Source organism: Hemiscyllium ocellatum, chromosome 4 (assembly GCF_020745735.1).
Source record: "Hemiscyllium ocellatum isolate sHemOce1 chromosome 4, sHemOce1.pat.X.cur, whole genome shotgun sequence".
NCBI classification, from domain to species: Eukaryota; Metazoa; Chordata; class Chondrichthyes; order Orectolobiformes; family Hemiscylliidae; genus Hemiscyllium; species Hemiscyllium ocellatum.
In genome coordinates this window covers 50,448,675-50,469,062 of record NC_083404.1, presented here as the reverse complement: position 1 = coordinate 50,469,062, position 20,388 = coordinate 50,448,675, and the positions used below count along the sequence as shown (strand labels likewise).

Below are 20,388 nucleotides of genomic sequence, written 5' to 3'. Positions count from 1 at the left end.
AATCTGATAAACAGAGAGAGAAAAAAAACAACACAAACCGGCACCGGAGAAGGAAATCGTGAAATGACCCCACAGGGTCACTGCTTCATTATTCTTATCATTGTAATTGTCATTCTCTCTCCCCCCCTACTCTGATATCATCGATCTTTAGTCATCATTACAAACCGGTACCATAGATGCACGATCCAGGTCCGGGTTATAGGCCTCACTTCCCCTCCCCCACCACCTGCCAACTGTCATCGCCACGGCCGCTGGTGCGCACGCGCGGAGTCCTCCCACCCACTGACCAATCCGTGTTGAGGGCAGCGGGAGGGGCGGGGCGAACCTCGCCGTCCGCGCTCACAACCCCGCCCCATTTGGTCACCCGCAGCCCAGAGTGAGGGGGCGGGATTGGAAACGGCCGCCGCGCCTGCGCAGTAGCTCGGACTCTGCGTGGCTCTTCGGCTTTTGCCCCGAAAGTTGCGGGCCAACTTTTCGGTGTCGCACAGGGAGGGGGAAATCAGCAATTGTTGGACCCCCCCCCCCATGTCATTGAAATTCGTTTTCCCATCTCACCCTCAACTCCACAGGTTGAGTCTTTGAAGGCGCTTGTTGTTAGTTCGTATCACGATAGTTAGCTTTAGGAAGCGATGCGCTCCGCTTCTCCCGATGGTTCAGGACTGAACCCACTGCAGGGACTGGATTCAGTGATCTCCCTACCCAAGGATGTTGGACACCGGGAGCACCTCTTCAGTGCTGCCAGATGCCCCAGACTCAGGGCAAGAAGCTCAAACTGCGATTTTTTTTTAAAAAAGGGGTAATACCAGTCAGTAAAGCCATTTGGAAACATTTTTCAGGACAGAACCGCCGAATTGAGATTCCAATATAAAAAAGGTAGCAATATTCTGCAATTTATTTACTGTAAATCACCCATTCCGGTGGTGCAAGACAATATGACAGAGTCTCGAGGTAGCATTCTCGAAATTTATCTCAAACAGACGATCCGAGATGGCAATATAAACATACATAGATTTTGCACTGTGCATCATTGCTAGGTATTCAAATTATTAACGAATAGCACTATCATATTTTTACCTGGGAGTCTCAGTGTTAGCCATTGCCTTTATGTCGAAGAAAGTGAGGACTGCAGATGCTGGAGAAGGCAGCATCCGAGGAGCAGGAGAATCGACGTTTCGGGCATGAGCCCTTCATCAGGAATGATTTTTACAGTCTGAGCAGTAGCTATTTATTCAGGGCGTTTATTTCGTCAACTTCCTGAAAGATAAGAGCAGGTGATTCTGCCTTGTTAATTCACTTTGTGTCAATTGTTATGTTGCAAGTTCAATGTGTGTTTGCTGTCATATTGCCACTTGTTGTACACTTGTGTTCGGTCACGATGTGGAACTCCTTGGAGGACTACAGAAACACTTTTGAGTCACTCTTAAAGTATCCTAGAGAGATCAGAGATGGGCCAAATAGAAATATTTGTGACATTCAGGAAGGCTTATTCACAGGACCTCTGTTGGGAATTGTTGAGCGTATTGGAGGAAGTGCATAATCTTCCAAGAAAACCTACTCACCCCTTTAAGGACCACCTGCCTTGAATGGGGCTAACCCTGCTGATTGTGCCCTGTATTAACCAACCATGGAACCATAGTCAAACCATCCTTAATCCTGAAGCCATAGGAACAGGGGTAGACCATTCAGCCCTTCAAGCTTGTTCCACCATTCCACCAGATGCTGACTGATTTGTGGCCTGTCTTTGACCTATATCCCTTAATATCTTTGTTGAACAAAATTTATCTGTCTCAGATTTCCAATGAAAAATCCACTGTAGATTGTGGGATAGAGGTCCGAACATCTTCCACCCTTTTTGTTTAGAAGTGATTCCTAACACCTCTCCTGAATGAGCTGGCCTGAACTCTCAGACTATGCTATCTAGTTCGAAAATCCCCAACTAGTTGAAATAGTTTCTCTGCACTAACTTTTCCTATTTCATCTTGAAGACTTCAATTTGATCACCCCTTAACATGTTAAATTCTAGTGTAAACAGGCCTAATTTGCATAATTTCTCCTGAAAGCTGAGTCCCTGAAGTTCAGGCATCATTCTTGTAAATCTGCATTATACCCTCTCCAACACCAATATATCTTATCTAGGATGTGGTGCGCAGATCCAACCACAGTACTCCAAGTGGGGTCTGACAAGGTTTTGTATAAGTGCAGCATAATGTCTGCATTCTTGTACTGTAGTACTCTAGATATCAAGGTCAGCAACCATTTGTTTTCTTGAATAGATTCTGCGCCTTTTCCTGAAATTTTAAAGATCGATGCACTTCAGCCCCCTCAAGTTCCTTTTGACATCCACTAGATTTAATTTAACACCATCTAGAAAGTATCCTGATGTATATTTTCTTGGTTCAAAATGATAACATCAATTTACTTACATTGTTTGTACATTGAACTTTATTAGCCACAGTTTTGCCCATTCACTTAATCTATCAATACCCCTTTGTAATTTTATGTTATCATTAATACTGCCTATAATACTGTCTGTTTGTGTCATCAACATATATAGATATATGATTTTCTATGCCATTACCTAAGTCATTAATAAGTAATGTGAATAATTATGGGCCTAACTCATGAAATGGGAGATGGCACGGGGCAGTGTGACACTAGAGCACATGGACACACAAGATGGCCACTGAGCCATAAGTTGGCCACTTGACACACAAGATGGCTGCTGGACCACAATATGGATAGAGACAGCAGAGCAAACACAGATACTGCCTGGGGCCACCAGAATGCCAGCACAATGCATTCACAACTCAGTTGATTAGTTTAAGGTGGGTGGGGGAGAGAATACACATGAGTATCGCAAAATGTCTGGGTCCAGCCAACACCTTTGATAGAAATGCTAACTTTGATATGGACTCAATACAAAGTGCTAATAGCCAGGGCTTCAGTAATTGTCCTTCTCAAGGTCCGAAGAGCGATTAACACCCATTACTACAGTAATGGACTTCTGCACAGATGCTGAAATTGACCAGGTCTGCGCTGAAACTGACAACGACCGTGCTGAAATTAACAAAGGCTGGGCTGCATCAAAACTGTCAACGATTATGCAATGTTTACAATGAACACCCGGAACTCTGGTATTTCCTTGTTCAATATAATCTGTCGTTGAACCTTGACTCTGACTCTGAGGCTGGTGATTTTCCTCACAACACATAGTTCCCAGTGGGACACCCCAGACAATCTCGCCAATTTGAGTACTTTTGTTCCGTCACCTGCTACTCAATTTCCTAGCCATGTCAGTTCTGAATTCTGTGTGCTTCTATATTAGTTAACAGTCTCTTATATGGGATGTTATCAGATATCTTCTGGAAATCCAAATAAACAACATCCATAGACATTCCCCTGTCCACGACTTCAGTCACCCATTCAAAATGATTCAATGAGGCATGATCTACTGTCATGAATCCACACTGGCACTCCTTCATTAACTGAAGATTTTCAAGGCATTCAGTTACCCAATCCTTTATTCGGAAAAAAAAACATTGGCAACTGAAGAGATAAGTGACAGCATAAAACTAAAGGAAAGGACTTACAAAATGCTTACATAAAAAAAAGCAAAGATCCTGCTGAATAAGAAAGATACAAAGACCAGCAAACGGCCACAAATCAGCTTATGAGTGCTACTGAAAGAGATTATGAAAGGAAACTTGCCATGACTTTCCCACCACAGATATTAGACTAACTGGTCTGTAATTCCCGATTTTCCTCTTTTGCCATTCTTAAAAATCAGAGTGACATGTAATTTTCCAATCCTGAAGGACAACTCCTGTATTCAGAGAACGCTGAGAGATTATAGTTAGGATGTTCACAATGTGCTTCCCTACGTTCTTCATTATTCTGACAGATGGAGTACAATGTTAATAAATATGAAGTCATCCATTTTGGTTTGAATAACAGTAAAAAGAGCTATTATCTGAATAGTAAAAAATTGCAGCATGCTGCTGTGCAGAGGGACCTGGCTGTCCTTGTGCAGGACTCACAGAAGGTTGATCTGCAGGCACAACAGGTAATTAGGAATGCAAATGCAATTTTCTCCTTCATTGCGAAAGGGATTGCATTTAAAAGCAGGGAGGTTATGTTGCAGCTGTCTAGGGTGGTGGGCCACAACTGCAGTCCTGCATGCAGTTTTGGTCGCCTTCCTTGAGAAACGATATACTGGCACTAGAAGGGCGCAGAAGAGGTTCACTAGGTTGATTCTAGAGTTGAGGGGGTTGATTTATGAGGAGAGACTGAGTAGACTGGGATGATATTCATTGGAATTTAGAAAAATGGGAAGGGAATCTTATAGAAACATATAAAGTTATGAAGAGAATAGATAAGATAGAAATAGAGGGGATGGTTCCACTGGTGGGTGAAAGGAGGACAGGAGGGCATAGTTTCAAAATTAGGAGGAGCAGATTTAGAACCAAATTGAGAAGGAACTTTTTCACCCAGAGGATTGTGAATCTGTGAAATTCCATGCCCAGTGAAGTAGTTGATGCTTTTTCATTGGATTTTTTAAAGCTAAGATAATGTTTTTAACAGTAAAGGAATTAAGGGGTATGGTGAGAGTGTGGATAAGTGGAGCTGAGTCCATGAAAAGATCTGCCATGATCTTACTGAATGGCAGAGCAGGCTTGAAGGGCCAGATGGCCTATTCCTGCTCCATGTTCTTATGTATGGATATTGTCTGATCCTGGGGATTTATCCTCTTAAATTCCATTAATTTCCTCATAACTAATGTTTTATGTACATTAATTTTATTCAGTCCTCTCAATCCAGTATTAATTTCCCCAGATCTTCCTATGAGCTCTCCTTTTCTGTTGTAAATACTGAACAATTAATTATTCAACGTGTGCCATTTCCCTATTATCATTGACAATCTCATTACGTACAGTTTTTAGTGGGCCAACATTCTGTTTGTCCTTCCTATTACCCGCTGAACTTGTATGCTAGCTTTTTGTGATTTTTCTACTCCCAAGTCTTTTGATCTGTTTTTTTCTGCACTTAAATAATGTTCACCTTCTCAATGCTTTCTGCAATGTACATTTACCTCACATTTTTCCACATTATATTACATCTAACAAGTTTTTAAGCCCATTTGCTTAACCTATATATTTCCCTCTGCATACTCTTTCATCTTCACCATGTAACTATTTTTATGTTATCCACTTTCCTGATCAAGTCATTCACATATATTGATATAATTGTGGTCAAAGTACTGATCCATGTGACACTCCATTCATTGGAGGTTGCCTTTTGTGGGCGGCACGGTGGCACAGTGGTTAGCACTGCTGCCTCACAGCGCCTGTAGACCCGGGTTCAATTCCCGACTCAGGCGACTGACTGTGTGGAGTTTGCACATTCTCCCCGTGTCTGCGTGGGTTTCCTCCGGGTGCTCCGGTTTCCTCCCACAGTCACAAAGATGTGCGGGTCAGGTGAATTGGCCAAGCTAAATTGCCCGTAGTGTTAGGTAAGGGGTAAATGTAGGGGTATGGGTGGGTTGCGCTTCGGCGGGTCGGTGTGGACTTGTTGGGCCGAAGGGCCTGTTTCCACACTGTAAGTCTAATCTAATCTAAGTCTAATCTAATCTTGTCCCTGCCTTCTACTAGTTAGCCAATCCTCTATTCATGTTCAATGTACAATACTTTATCAGCAATGTCTGGAAATCATTTACCTGTGTCTCTTTGGAAAGAGGCTTGTCTTTTGCTTTTGAAGAATTTTGACCTCTACTTTAGCTTGCTCCTGCTATATGTCACCTAATCAATGGTATGCTAATTACACAGCACAGTTCTATGACAATCACAAATTCAATTGATAAATGGCCCACATAATCACATCAGATTCACTGTGTCTCTCTTTAAACTAAACTTCAGCTTTACTGAAGTTACTGTGACAGATCAGTCCATTACTACTGAGTTATGGGGCTTGATGTAAATACATATGTATTCCTTCAGCTGAACAAAGAAATGCTTTAAAATAAGTGACCTTTTACATTATTAGGCCATTACTAGGCTTCGTATGTTTCATTCAATTTAACTTAATTTCATTTTGGCTAACCCAGCAAAATTTTATGTTAATATGTACACTATCCAAACTTGGAAATATATTGCAGTGTTACAACCTGGAACTTGCTTCCTAACAGAATTGTGAATGTACCTACAGCAGTGGGTGGCATGGTGGTACAGTGGTTAGCACTACTGCCTTACAGCACCAGAGACTCGGGTTCAACTTCCGCCTCAGGTGACTCTCTGTGTGGAGTTTGCATGTTCTCCCTGTGTCTGCGTGGGTTTTCTCCAGTTTCCTCCCACAATCCAAAAATGTGCAGGTTAGGCAAATTGGCCATGCTAAATTGCCCCTAGTATTAGGTAATGGGTCTGGGTGGGTTATGCTGGGGTGGATTTGTTGGGCCGAAGGGCCTGTTTCCACACTGTAAGTAATCTAATCTACATGGACTGTAGCAGTTCAAGAAGGCAGCTCGCTACCACATTTTCCTGGGCAATAACTGGTGGCCCTGCCAGTGACATCCACATAAATAAATAAAAATAAGAAAGCTCCTTTTGTATTCTCTCTACCAAGATGGACAAGTTCATCATAATTCATTTACTTACACGAGATGCCTTCTGGAAATCCAGATAAAATGACATTTACAGATTCCACTTCCTCTTCCTCATTTGTTACAAATAAATCTAATAAATTTGAAAATGTGATTTATTTTCCATATAACCACATTGAATCTCCTTGAATCTTTTAAAATGCCTTGCTATTACTTCCTCATTAATTGGTTCTAGTACATTCCCATGTCAATGATAGACGAGTGGGCCTATAGCATCATGTTTACTTTCTTTCTCCTTTATGGAATTGAGGTGTTACATGAGAGATTTTCTAATATATTGGAACATTTCCAGAATCTCAGACATTTTTTAAAATTATAACCAATGTATCAATTATCTCTATACCCACTTATTTTAGGATCTGAGGTGGAAGCCATCAGGTCAGGAGGTTTATCAACCTTGAATTCTATTAGTTTACCAATATATTTTACCTCTTGGTTTTCAGTCATTTTTGGGATATAATTTGTACCTTCTGCTCTGAAGACAATGCATGGAATGGAATCTTACCCACTCCTGAACATCACAGGTAATGGCAGGTCATTTAGGAACATGTGCCAAAATCAGAAGAAATGAGAAATTCTCTAGCGATAACATGAATGTCAGAGTGGGTAGCTGCTGGCTCCAACTTCCTCCTCAAAGCCACAAACATGGACAGCAGTCGCAGTCCATGGGAAGTGATCACTTGCACCTTGGTCCATGGAAGTTGTCATCAGTCCCACTGACAGTGCCATGATGATGCAGTGAGGTTGTTACTTTACTGATGCCAACTTTAAAGCTGCACTTTAAAGTGTATTGCTACCTTTCATTATAATGCTGTTGCCAGGACAGTTTGTGTGCAGGGACAAACATCCATCACATGGATTGGACCAGAGTGCCCCTCAGAAGAAATTAACATATAGAGGAGGTACTAGAGCATTTAACAACCTTGAAGGTGGGTATCAAATGCCCTGGCAGTAATTTTCTCTGATCACAGCTGAGGTTCAAAGGACTGGAAGTCTGCTGATGTTATCCCATAATTATGAAAGGGTGGAAGAGATAGACAAGGAAGTTAGAGGACAGTCAATCTAATTTGGTGGAGGGGACGTTTTTAGAAATAATTCTGAGAGACAGACAACATCTGTTCTTGGAGAGAAACAAATAAATCAAAGATGGTCAGCATTAATTTTGTAAAGGTTGTGATTGACAAATTTAATGGAATTTTTGAGGTAGTCGGGAGTGCTTTTAATGGTAAAGACTGCATTTAATATGGTTGATGTAGGAGCCTTTTCAAAAGGGCCCTCATGGCAGACTAGTCAAGAAGGTAAGGGTCCATTGCATTCAATTCAAAATTGGCTGAAAGGCAGAAAGTGATTGAAAAGGGGTATTTCTGTGACTGCAAGGTTTTTAAAAAATTCATTTACGAGATGGTTTAGCATTTCTTGCCGATCCCTAATTGCCTAGAGGACAGTTAAGGGTCAACCACATTGCTGTGGGTCTGGAATTGTGGATGGGCCAGACTTAATGGTAAGGTCCTTGGGAGTGTTGCTGAACAAAGAGACCTTGGAGTGCAGGTTTATAACTCCTTGAAAGTGGAGTCACAGGTAGATAGGATAGTGAAGAAGACCTTTGGTATGCTTTCCTTTATTGGTCAGAGTATTGATATAGGAGTTGGGAGGTCATGTTGCGGCTGTACAGGACATTGGTTAGGCCACTGTTAGAATATTGCATGGAATTCTGGTCTCTTTCCTATCGGAAAAATGTTGTGAAACTTGAAAAGGTTCAGAAAAGATTTACAAGAATGTTGCTAGGGTTGGAGGATCTGAGCTACAGGGAGAGGCTGAACAGGCTGGGTCTGTTTTCTCTGGAGCGTCAGAGGCTGAGGGGTGACCTTATAGAAGTTTACAAAATTATGAGGAGCATGAATAGGATAAATAGACAAAGTCTTTTCCCTGGGGTCAGGGAGTCCAGAACGAGAGGGCATAGGTTTAGGGTGAGAGGGGAAAGATATAAAAGAGACCTAAGGGGCAACTTTTTCACGCAGAGGGTGGTACGTGTATGGAATGAGCTGCCAGAGGATGTGGTGGAGGCTGGTACAATTGCAACATTTAAGAGGCATTTGGATGGGTATATGAATAGGAAGGGTTTGGAGGGATATGGGCCGGGTGCTGGCAGGTAGGACTAGATTGTGTTGAGATATCTGGTCGGCATGGATGGGTTGGACCGAAGGGTCTGTTTCCATGCTGTACAGCTCTATGACTCTATGATTCTATGACCAGCAAAGAAGGCAATTTATTTCCTGAAAGAACTTGATGGATTTATCCCCAAAACTGATTTCATGGTCATCTTAACTGTAGATTTTTTTCTTAAATTCAAATTCCACTTGCCATGGCATCTTATCCCCAGAATATTATTTAGGTCTCTAGACTGCTTGTCTAGTGATAATACTGCTAAAACAATTGTCTCCCCTCTAGTTGTCTTGGTGCTGGGTCCTTGCTGTTTGTCATATACATTAATGATTTGGACTTAAATAATCAGGTTTTGCAGGTGACACAGACATTGGTAGAGGTGGCAAATCATGAGGAGGCTAGCCATTAACTGCAGAAGGATATCAATAGACTGGTAAGGTGGATAAAGCAGTGGCAAATAGAATTCAACCTGGAAAATATGAGATAATGCATTTAGGTAGTGCTAGCAAGACAAGGGATTGCACCATGAATTGTAATACTTTGGAATGTACTGAAGATAAAAGGGGCCTTGATGTGAATATCCACAGATTCTTGAGGGTGTGAGAGCAGTTTTGTTTTAAGGAGGCATATGGGGTATTAGCCTTTATTAGCTGAGGCAGAGAATACAACAGCAGGGAAATTGTGATGGAACTATATAAAATGCTGGTTAGGCCACTTCTGGAGTACTGTGTGCAGTTCTTCTTACCACATTATAGGCAGGATATGATTGCACTAGAGAGGATGCAGGAGACATTGACCAAGATTCAGCCTGCGTTGGCGGGTCTAAGCTATGTAGAAATATTGTATAGGCTTGAATTGTTTTCTTTAGAGCAGTGAAGTTTGAAAGGGACCTGATTGAAGTGTGTAAGACTAAGGGGCATGGACAAGAGAACACTTCCTTTTCATTAGTAGAGGGGTCAATAACCAAAGGATATTGGTACTTTGCTTCCAATACTTTTTTGAGGAAGAGAAGCTTTGAATATTTTTAAAGCAGATGGAGATAGGTTCCTAGTACGCAATGGAGGTGAAAGATTAGGGGGTAGGCAAGAATGTGGAGTAATCAAATTAAGTATTATATCATTAAATGGTGGAGCAAATTTGAGGAGCCAAATTACTTATAGCTGTCCCTTATTTGAATAATTATTGTGATCCTTGCTTGGTATCTCAGAGGTAACTCACTTTGCATCTACTTCTATGCTCATAACATTTCTGCCTTGCCTTGCCCTGCTTTTTAATACTTCACTGCCTCATTCAGAACTTGAAGGGTCAAAGTCTTCTGTCTTGCCTTTCTGTTTAGTTTTAATACAAGGCCAGGCAGCTTCTAATGGTTGACAGTAGTGATCAGTCACAGTAGTGGGCATTTTACTATGTTGGCACCATGCTATGTCAATGTTACACCTATACAGTGTGTCAAGAGTATACCCACTGCGTGTCAAATAAACGGCCATGTCTCAAAGTCTCCTGGTTGTGGATATTTTCTGAATTCAAATTCAATTTGTCATGGTGGGATTTGAACCTGTCTTCCCAGAATATTATTTGGGTCTCTAGACTAAAACTCTAATGGCAATCCTGCTAATATAATTGTCTCCCCTCTAGTAGCACCCCAATTGACTTGATGCTGGGTCCTTGTTGCTTTTGGCGTTCATTAATAATTTAGAATTAAATGATCAAGAAGTTTGCAGATGACACAGAAATTAGTAGGATGGTGAGTTGTGAGGAGGCATCAGTCAGGGTGAGAGGTTCCGGTCAGGGAATGCTGGCATGGTAAGTCAAGAGCAGCATTAACTATTAGTCTAGGATTTGGTCACCTTGCTAAGGGGGTTGTGACATTGGGAGGTACTTCTGCTGGCTGGTGGGCACACAGTAGCACAAACAGGGTATTATGGAGACAGATTGATGGCTAATGAGGGTAGATGTGGAGAATAGCATTAGCAGCTCACTTGAGCTTACAGAGACAGATCCTCATATAACTCCTTACAACTGACTGAATTGGTTTTTGGTAAAATTCAATTTAAATGACCTTATTAGTGATTCCACTTTTCCTGTGTTTCCGATTAATAATTCTCTATTCTCACCCTCTAAGGAACTAACACTTGCTTTAGTTACTCATTTTCCTTTCTAAACACTGAACAAACTCTAACTATCTTTTATATTTCTAGGTAGCTTCCTCTCACACACTGATTTCTCCATCCTTATTTAGTTTAGTCATTCCTTGCTGGTTTCTAAAATCTGTCCATTAATCTGACCTACCAGTAATTTTCACAGTATTCTATGCCTATTCATTCAATTTGGCACTTCTCATCCTCAAAATGGATGTGAAATTCTAATATGTCATGATCACATTTGCCACCTGTCTCCTTTTCTAAGTAATTCATCCCGTGCACAAAAGTGTGAAATAGTTTGCTCCTTAGTTGGCAGCAGAATATACTGCTCCAAAAAATTGTTTCTAATAGTCTTTGTGAGCTCATCTTCCAGACTATCTTTGCCAAATTGATTTGTCCAGTTTATACAAATATTGAAAATTGCAGTGCTTTTCTGTATATTATTTTGTTAAGAGCTTCCATATGACTTATGAGGTTTCAGGCCAATTCACAAACAGCAATGTTCTCTGCAAAAATCTGTTCACATTTTAACAGCTGTGACAAAGTCACCGAAGCTGATGAGACAATCTGCATTAGCCTAAAATCAACAACAATATTCTAAAACAATCTAAAAGAAGTCACCCTATCTTGCAATGTTAACAGAACCTTTAAAAAGTTCCAGGATTAGGGTCTTAATGAATGTCTTCTCCAAAATCTAATCAATTCTTCCTTGAACAATATGCTATCTGCACACCAGATTGCATTGAAACCCATCAGTTTGTGAGATATGATGTTTTCAGACAAACAGACTAACAAATAGAGGTTAGAAACACTCCCTCCAATCACTTTCAGTGGTAGGGAATCAGACCACTACCTTCCTAACCATGCTGGAGCTGTTTCGGTGGGGTGGGGGGTGGGAATATTATTGGCTATTGTGATCCCTTAAAAAGAGAAGTTTTCTAGTATTTACTGCAGAGCACAAGATTCCATTCAACAACTATCACAGCAGTAATTAGCTTTTCAAAGTTCTAGCATGGGACAATGAAGGGAAGAATTATATATAAAAAAAGAGGTCATAATGCGCATTGAACTACTCTCAGCAACATATCTGGCACAAAACACACCCTAACATCAATGTAGGAACAAATTACTACAGATTCTGGAATCTGTACTGAAAACAACAAATGCCAGAGATCACAACGGGTCAGGCGGTACCCATGGAGAAAGAGCAAACTAATGTTTCAATGCTAGATGATTCTTCATCAGAGCTGCCAGGCAGTGGATCACCCTTTCCTTAGTTACTCTCTTACTCATAATATATGTATAAAATACCTTGGGATTTTCCTTAATCCTACTTAGCAAAATATCATGGCCTATTTTAGCCCTCCTAATTCCTGTTTGAGATCTTTCCTATTTCTTTTATATTCCTCAAGGATTGTGTCTGATTCAGTTTCCAAAATCTAACATATGCTTTCTTTTTCTTTTTGACTAAGCTTTTGTTATCTCTTGTCATCCAGGCTTCCTGAATCTTGCCATCCTTATCTTTCATCCTCACAGGAACATGCTGGTCCTGAACATTGATCAACAATTTTTAAAAAGACTCCCACATGCCAGATGTGGATTTATCCTCAAACAGCCACCTCAATCTAATTTTTCCAGTTCCTGTCCAGTGCTGTTGTAATTAGCACATAACACAAAAGTGGGTAGAGGGACAGGTAGTGTTGAAGAAGCGGGGAGGCTGCAGAGGTAGACAGGTATCCATTTGATGTGCTTGGTTTGGACACAACATTTTATAACTTACATGAGGATGGTAATAAGTAACTTCGTGAAACCATTCCAAGGCAGAGGCTAACATTTCCAAATTACTGAGCAATAGTAAGCCTTTGCTTTAATAGAGTACTGTGGCATTGCAATCCACAAATTAATAGGTGACTTGCTGTTTCTTTTTATACCTTTTTGAAGATATTTTGAAGTCAGATGTGGTTTCTCTTTAAAATAACAGAACACCAGCTCAGATTATGCTGTCAGTGCTGAAGGAATGGTGTTTGCTGTTCACCTTGTGACTGCTACTCAAAGGTTTCATGAGCTTATGAGCAGAGCATAATATTATTGGACATTCGATTAAGCTCAGTACCTGCAGCAGGGCAACTGGGAACAAATTAAGAAACAGCCAGATGCTTCAAGTGTTCAGGTTGAAAATTCCTCACTGAGCTGCACAGAGTCTAAACCAGGGAACATAAAGAAGGAAATTGAAATTAGATTTAAACAATGTGTAGGAAACAAAATAATGGTTGGGAAAGGCAGATTGGATTGAGAGAGAAATAAAATAAACTTCCTCAAAAATTACAGTATGGATGTTTTTTGTTCAGAAGTTAATTAATGTTGAAGATTTAAGTAAAATATTTTAAATGTCTTCAGCACTAATTAAACCCAAAGGTATAATGCAACACACTTGTAAAATTAAATATTTGGGCCAAGAGATTGGCCATGACTCTCATTTACCCCAATTAAAAAATCATCACATACTCGTGAATTCACTAATCTGAGCTATTTCTGACATCTTAAGGGCAACACTGGTATGCAAGACATCATTTTCAAATTAATGCGTACCTTTCAATAGCCAACCTGTCAGCAAGGACTGTCCAATTAAGAATTGTACATAGGCTTGCCATAGAACTATAATTGCAGCACAGGAAGAGTACATTAAGCGCATTGTGTCTGCACTGGCTGAATAAACAAGATATCCAATCTAATCCCATTTTCCAATATCTGGTTCATAGTATATCAGGTTAGAGTGTTTCAGGTGCAGTTTTAGATTCCTTATAAATGAGTTGAGAGCCTCAACCATCAGACTGGGTAGTGATATCCAGGCACCTTGCCTGTTCTGGGTGAAAATGATTTTCCTCAGGTTCCCTCTATTCTTTTTACCAATCATCTTGAATCTTTATCCCCAGTAATTAACATCCCTATTAAAGTGTACAGGTCTTCCTTGTCCACTCCATCCAAGTCCTTCATTGTTTTGAACACATCAATTAAGTCACCCTCCTCTGTACTAAGGGAAGAATCCTTGCTTATTATTTTTTGTCAATGACTACAATTTTCTTGCCCTAATTTTCTTGTAAATCTTCACTGTCCTTGAGTATTTTATTTGTTATGGTGACCAGAACTCTACACAAAATTCCAGCGGTGCCCTAATCAGTGTCTTACATAGTTCTGACATCATGTCCCTGCTTTTATGTTCAGTATCTCATCCAATGAAGGAAAGCACTCCATTTGCCTTCTTTGACCTAATTGCCTTGCTCTCTTCAGGGACCTGCGGATCTCCACTCCAACGTATCTCACCTTCCTTACCTCTCTTAATATCTCCTCATTTTCCCTGTATTCCCTTGCACGTTTTGGCCTCCCTCTTGAACCTGGAGGGGCAATGGAAGTTCCTTTAACTCAGGAGTTGCAATAGACTGCCTTTGTAGGCAAATGAGGAAGGGTGTGCTTAGAGATGGCAACACCCTCTCTCCAACCTTTTAATATTTAAAATAATCAAGACTTTCATCACCATTTCCTGGTGGTGGTGAGAAATATGTCATCATTTAGCCACACATTCATGGAAGGCCCCTGACCCAACCTGGAGCATTTGCTGCCTGACTGTATGCAATTGGTCCCCATCACTTCTATGGACCTGGAGGCATACTGGGAAATTCTGACATCACACCTAATTAGCATTTAGCTCCTTGAATTGAATGCTTCCTACTTGCCCTGCTGTGCCTTGAAACAGCCCCCATCCCTACCATACCAACTCTGGGAAAATGATCCCGGAGCACGACGGAGCCAGGAATGGGAAACAAATTTCCTTGCTTCCTGCTTCTATGCCCTGACCTCTTCATGGGGTAAACAATCTCCCATTGCCTGAAGAAAGCCTAGTATTGGTGATGTTTGGTTACGTGATTGCTCTTAGCAAACATAGAACTAACTGCCTGCGACCGAGAAGAAATGTTAGTCTTTCTAACAACTTCCTAATGCTATGATAACTGCTTGCCACAGCAAACAGAACCTTATTCACTTAAAATATATATGTAATTTAAATTTTACACACACCATGACCCCAAAGTAGTTTTTTTGTTATCTTAATACCTGTCGTGATTATCATTACCTTGAGACCTTTTCAACTGGTAAGCTTAACAAGTCTTTGTGACATGCACCAATAGTAGTGTTGAGAGGAGGTATACACATGCATAAATTATTAGTACAGCACTTCAGGGAGTGCCCAGTAAAAATGATCCAACTTGTAGTATCTATGTCTTCAGACAGTTACAGAAGTGTGGTTGTCAGTAAACATATAGCTGCAATAAAATATAAGCATCTTTTCATACCAAAATGATCAGATTGAAGTAATTGCAATAATTCAAATAAGGCAATGCAATTTTAGTTATTTATTTGATTTTCAAACAAGGAGCAGAAATGAGTCTGTTGTAATCTTAAAGATACTATTTTGACATTTAATATAAATCATTTTGCCAGCAATCCTGTTATGTTATGTAGGGAATACCTTATGGCATTTTCTCTGGCTGAGGTGTGATTACTTCCTTTCCAAACATGCTATGAGTCTGAGGAGATGCCTCATATTTATTTCCCTTAATATCAGGTGAATTCACTCTCCTGATGCATTCCTGAAGTAGTTTTGACAGTTCCACAGATAGCTTCATCCTTCTTTTGTCTGATATGTGACTGTAGGACTATGGCCTTACATTTCTCACAATGCCTGCAAGCAGCATTTCTGCACTTTATGACACTTTAATGGTTTGGCTAGAGTTTTCCATTTATATTGACAATATTGTTAATAACTCATTTTATATGAAATCTTTTGTATCCCCAGTCCTTTATACTTTCATGTCATAGTTTTGATTGATAATATGATAGATAAGGTAAGAGTGCTTCAGCAAACAAAGAATTAATTTATTATTTTCTCTCACTGCATTCTGTGTGAAAATCCCTAAGAGAAAATGATGTTGTATTCATATTCATTCTGTAATATGGTCTGCATACTGACGCTTTCTATTGCTGTGTGTGGACTTGTAACAGATTATTCATCTTCTAGTTTTGATGGATTCTTGTAATTTATCCTCCTCTATTCTTGGGTTTTGAAATCCCAGAGGAAATCAAGACAATCATTTATAGGTCATTTTTGAATTATAGTTGAATCGGAATTCAAGCTTTTTCCAGGCAACAGATATGATCAAGGTCCTCTGTTTTATGCTTATTGCTCACTAATATTCTTGTTGATAACTTTTAATTCCACGTCTAAGAGAAAATGTACACAGCAGTCAGTATTCGTGTGTTTCAAAGTTTTCCCTTCAGAATGTACTATTTCCAAATGAAACTCCTTTTTTTTGTGTATTTTAAAATAATAATGTCATGGTAGCACATTCTTGGGTTCTTCTCTAGGGGGTGCTACTTGCTTTCCCGTGGAAATTTTGGGACGTCCACTGGTATATATTTAATTTGCCAATTCTGCTAGTATATTTGTCCCTCACAATGCTCAGCAGAGGCAGTTGATGTAAGCTTGTTTGTCATTTCTGCAGGCGCTATCTAGTCTTGCCCATTTCAAGTGAGACACTCATTCATTTTGGTTAAAAAAATTGTAACCTGTTTATTTGTAGCCACTCTTTGAAAATAAACACCACTACTAAGCTCAGTGGGTTTTCAATTTGTCTCAACCTTTTCCTTCATATAAAACCATGCCATTGGAAAGGCCCATATTTGACAGCTCTAAACGAAACCTTTTTTTAATGAAAACTAGTTTTACATATTCTGACAAGCTATACTTCAGTGCTCTTTTAATTTAATGAAAGAAGGTCTCAAAACAATTTCTATGTCTACATTTTGATACCATTCTGTACTATCATCCTGAAGGTGAATGATGAATATGTAATTTGGCATGTCCACCATTTAACTGAAGATGTTAGATAAAATCATAAAGCAAGTAAGACCAGTACAGTAGCGCCTCGTCATACGAACAACCCCGTTCACGAACAAATCGGTTTACGAACAGGATTGTACGTAAAATTTTGCTTCAACGTACGTACGAAATTCAAGGTACAAACGAAGGTACGAACGCAAAAAGCCCGTGTGTGACCACGTGGTTTCATTGTTCTGCTTTGCTATGAGCGCTTTGAATGCAAAAGCTCTCAGGCCCTGCGTGATCTCATTCAGTTCTTCTTTGGCGCACGAGCTGTGAACATCGTTCATTTCTAAGTCCAAGCATTCTAATGCTTTTTTTTGTTGTTTTTCGCATTAAATTAGCCCTCATTATGGCTCCCAAGAAAGTGAAATGTGGTAGTGATAGTGGTGTTAAGAAGCCTAAACCTATTACTGTGGAAAGGAAGAAGGAAATAATAGCTAAACACGAAAATGGTGCTCACGCATCTGATCTCACTAAGCAGTACGACATGGCGAAACGGATCAATTGGAATTACATTAATTCAAGTGGGAAGAATTGATTCAGTTCGTGAACTTTTCGGTTTGCGAACCGTGTCCCGGAACGGATTAAGTTTGTAAGTTGAGACGCTATTGTGTTAGTTGTTTATGGAATGCTATCTGAATCCAATGATTTCATTAGAACCTTTGTTGTTTTCTGACAAACAAGCGTTACCCATTTTAATGTATAGGAAACTTTATTATTAATTTAAGTATATTTAGCATCAAAGGCCTGATTTCCTAATTGGGTGCGCCTGGTATGAAGTGGAATTCACAGACCTTGAACTTATGCCAGTTTAAATTTGATAGATGCAAAATATAATGCTGTGGGTTCATGATTTTCTGATTCATGCATCCCACACCTGGGCATTGTGTACCATGGAGGGGAGGTTGTTGATGGTGGTGTTCCCATGTTTTTGCTGTCCTGTCCTTTAAAATAGCCGAGGTCACAGGTTTGGAAGGTGCTTTCTGAAGAACAGTAGTGAGTTGTTGCAGTACATCTTATAGATGGTTTACGTTGCTGCTACTGTGCATCAGTGCTGGATGAAGTGAATGTTTAAAGTGGTGAATAATGTGTCAGTTAAGTGGGCTACTTTGTCCTGGATGGTGTTGAGACTCATGAGTAATGTTGGAGTAGTACTCGCCCAGGCAAATGGGGACTATTCTATCACACACTTGCTTTGTACTTTGCAGCTAGTGGACAAGATTTGAGAAATCAGGAAATGAATTAATTAGCATAGAATTCTCAGCCTCTAATTCACTCTTGTAGGCACAGGATCAATTTGACAGCTCTGGAACAGTTTCTATTCAATAGTGACTCTTAAGATGTTACTTCAGTGATGGTAATGCCTTTGAAAGTCAAGGATTTTGGTTGCATTTTCTCTTGTTGGAGCTAGTCAGTAACAAGTACTTAAGTGATATGAAAGTTACTTGTCACTGACCAGACCAGGCTTGAATGTTGTCCAGATCTTGCTGCATACAGTCATAGAGCACTTCAGTACGTGATTAGACGCAGATGATGCTGAATGTTGTGCATTCATTACCAATTATCCCCACCACTTATCTTGTGCAGGGAAGGTCACTGATGACGTGACTAAAGATGGTTGGTCAAGAACACTACCCTGAGGAATCACTGCTTTTTGAGTCCAACCAGTGAAGAGTGTTCCCTGAATCTCATTGACCCCGGTTATTTTAGGTTTCTTTGATGCCAAACTTGGTCAACTCTGCCTTGATGTCAAGGGCAGTCATCCTCACTTTCTGTCTGGAATTCTTTCATCCATTTTTGGATCGAGGCGGTAATGAGTTCAGGGACTGAATTGGCCTTGTTCTATCCCAAAACTGAGCATCAGTGAGCTGTTGATTATTGAATAAATGCTGCTTGATAGGCAACACCTTCTGTCAGGTAAAAAATGAGGTCTGCAGATGCTGGAGATCACAGTTGAAAATGTGTTGCTGGTTAAAGCACAGCAGGTTAGGCAGCATCCAAGGAATAGGAAATTCGACGTTTCGGGCATAAGCCCTTCATCAGGTTCCTGATGAAGGGCTTATGCCCGAAACGTCGAATTTCCTATTCCTTGGATGCTGCCTAACCTGCTGTGCTTTAACCAGCAACACATTTTCAACCAACACCTTCTGTCAGTTTTATGATGTTTGAGGGACAACTGATGCAGTGTTAATTGGCCACATTGAATTGGTCCTGCTCTAGGCAATGTTTTACCACTGGTTAGATGTCAGTGCTTTATTTGTACTGGAATAGCTTGTATGGGAGCACAGCTGGTTTTAGAGCACAAGTCTTTGGTATTACTGCTGTAATGTTTTTAATATCCAGTGTTTTCAGACATATCTTGATATTGTATGGAGCGAATCAAATTGGCTGAACATCTGTGATACTGGGGATCACAGGAAGAGGCCAAGGTGAATCTTCAACTTGGCTTTTCTGGATGAAGATCGTTGTGAATACATTAGCCTTATCCTCTGTACTGATGTATTGGGCTCCTCCATCATTAAGGAAGGGGATATTTGTGGAGCCTGTTCCTTCCGGAAGTCAGATTAACAGATTCTCTACAGTGTGAAAACAGGCCCTTCGACCCAACAAGTCCACACCGACACTCGAAAGAGTAAACCACCCAGACCCATTTCCCTCTGACTAATGCACCTAAAACTATGAGCAATTTAGCACAGCCAATTCACCTGGCCTGTACATCCTTAGAATGTGAGAGGAAAGCAGAGCACTAGGAGGAAACCCACGCAGAGAATGTACAAACTGCACACAGTCACTAGAGGCTGGAATCGAACCTGGGAGGACACAGTGCTAACCACTGAACCACCGTGCCATTCTAATTGGTCGGTTATAGAGTCATAGAGTCAAAGAGATGTACAGCATTGAAATAGACCCTTCAGTCCAACCCATCCATGCCGACCAGATATCCCAACCCAACCTAGTCCCACCTGCCAGCACCTGGCCCACATCCCTCCAAACCCTTCCTATTCATATACCCAAGAAAACATTTCTTAAATTTTGCAATTGTATCAGCCTCCACCACTTCCTCTGGCAGCTCATTCCATACATGTGCCAATCTCTGTGTGAAAAAGTTGCTCCTTGGGTCTCTTTTATATCTTTGCCCTCTCACCCTAAACCTATGCCTTCTAGTTCTGGACTCCCTGACCCCAGGGAAAAAACTTTGTCTATTTAACCTATCCATGCCCCTCATAATTTTGTAAACCTCTATAAGGTCACCCCTCAGGCTCCGACGCTCCAAGGAAAACAGTCCTAGCTTGTTCAGCCTCTCCCCGTAGCTCAAATCCTTCAACCCAATGGGGGCGGCACGGTGGCACAGTGGTTAGCACTGCTGCCTCACAGCGCCAGAGACCCGGGTTCAATTCCCGCCTCAGGTGACTGACTGTGTGGAGTTTGCACGTTCTCCCCGTGTCTGCGTGGGTTTCCTCCGGGTGCTCCGGTTTCCTCCCACAGTCCAAAGATGT

The 20,388-nt window shown here is 40.7% G+C and overlaps 1 protein-coding gene across 3 annotated transcripts in view; it reads right to left on the bottom strand.

Moving 5' to 3' along the window:
- The window catches only part of slc35b3 (solute carrier family 35 member B3), a 106,136-nt gene that overhangs the window by 42,196 nt on the left and 43,552 nt on the right, over positions 1-20,388 (bottom strand). For 2 of the 3 annotated variants that reach the window (XM_060823144.1, XM_060823147.1), the window contains 2 exons: positions 13,070-13,157; positions 1,075-1,254 (listed from right to left, as the gene is read on the bottom strand). In XM_060823144.1, coding sequence (XP_060679127.1) covers positions 1,075-1,148 — 74 coding nt within the window. In that variant the 5' untranslated portion in view covers positions 1,149-1,254; positions 13,070-13,157. The remainder of the gene's footprint in view (positions 1-1,074; positions 1,255-13,069; positions 13,158-20,388) is intronic. The other variant, XM_060823146.1, reaches the window with a different exon arrangement.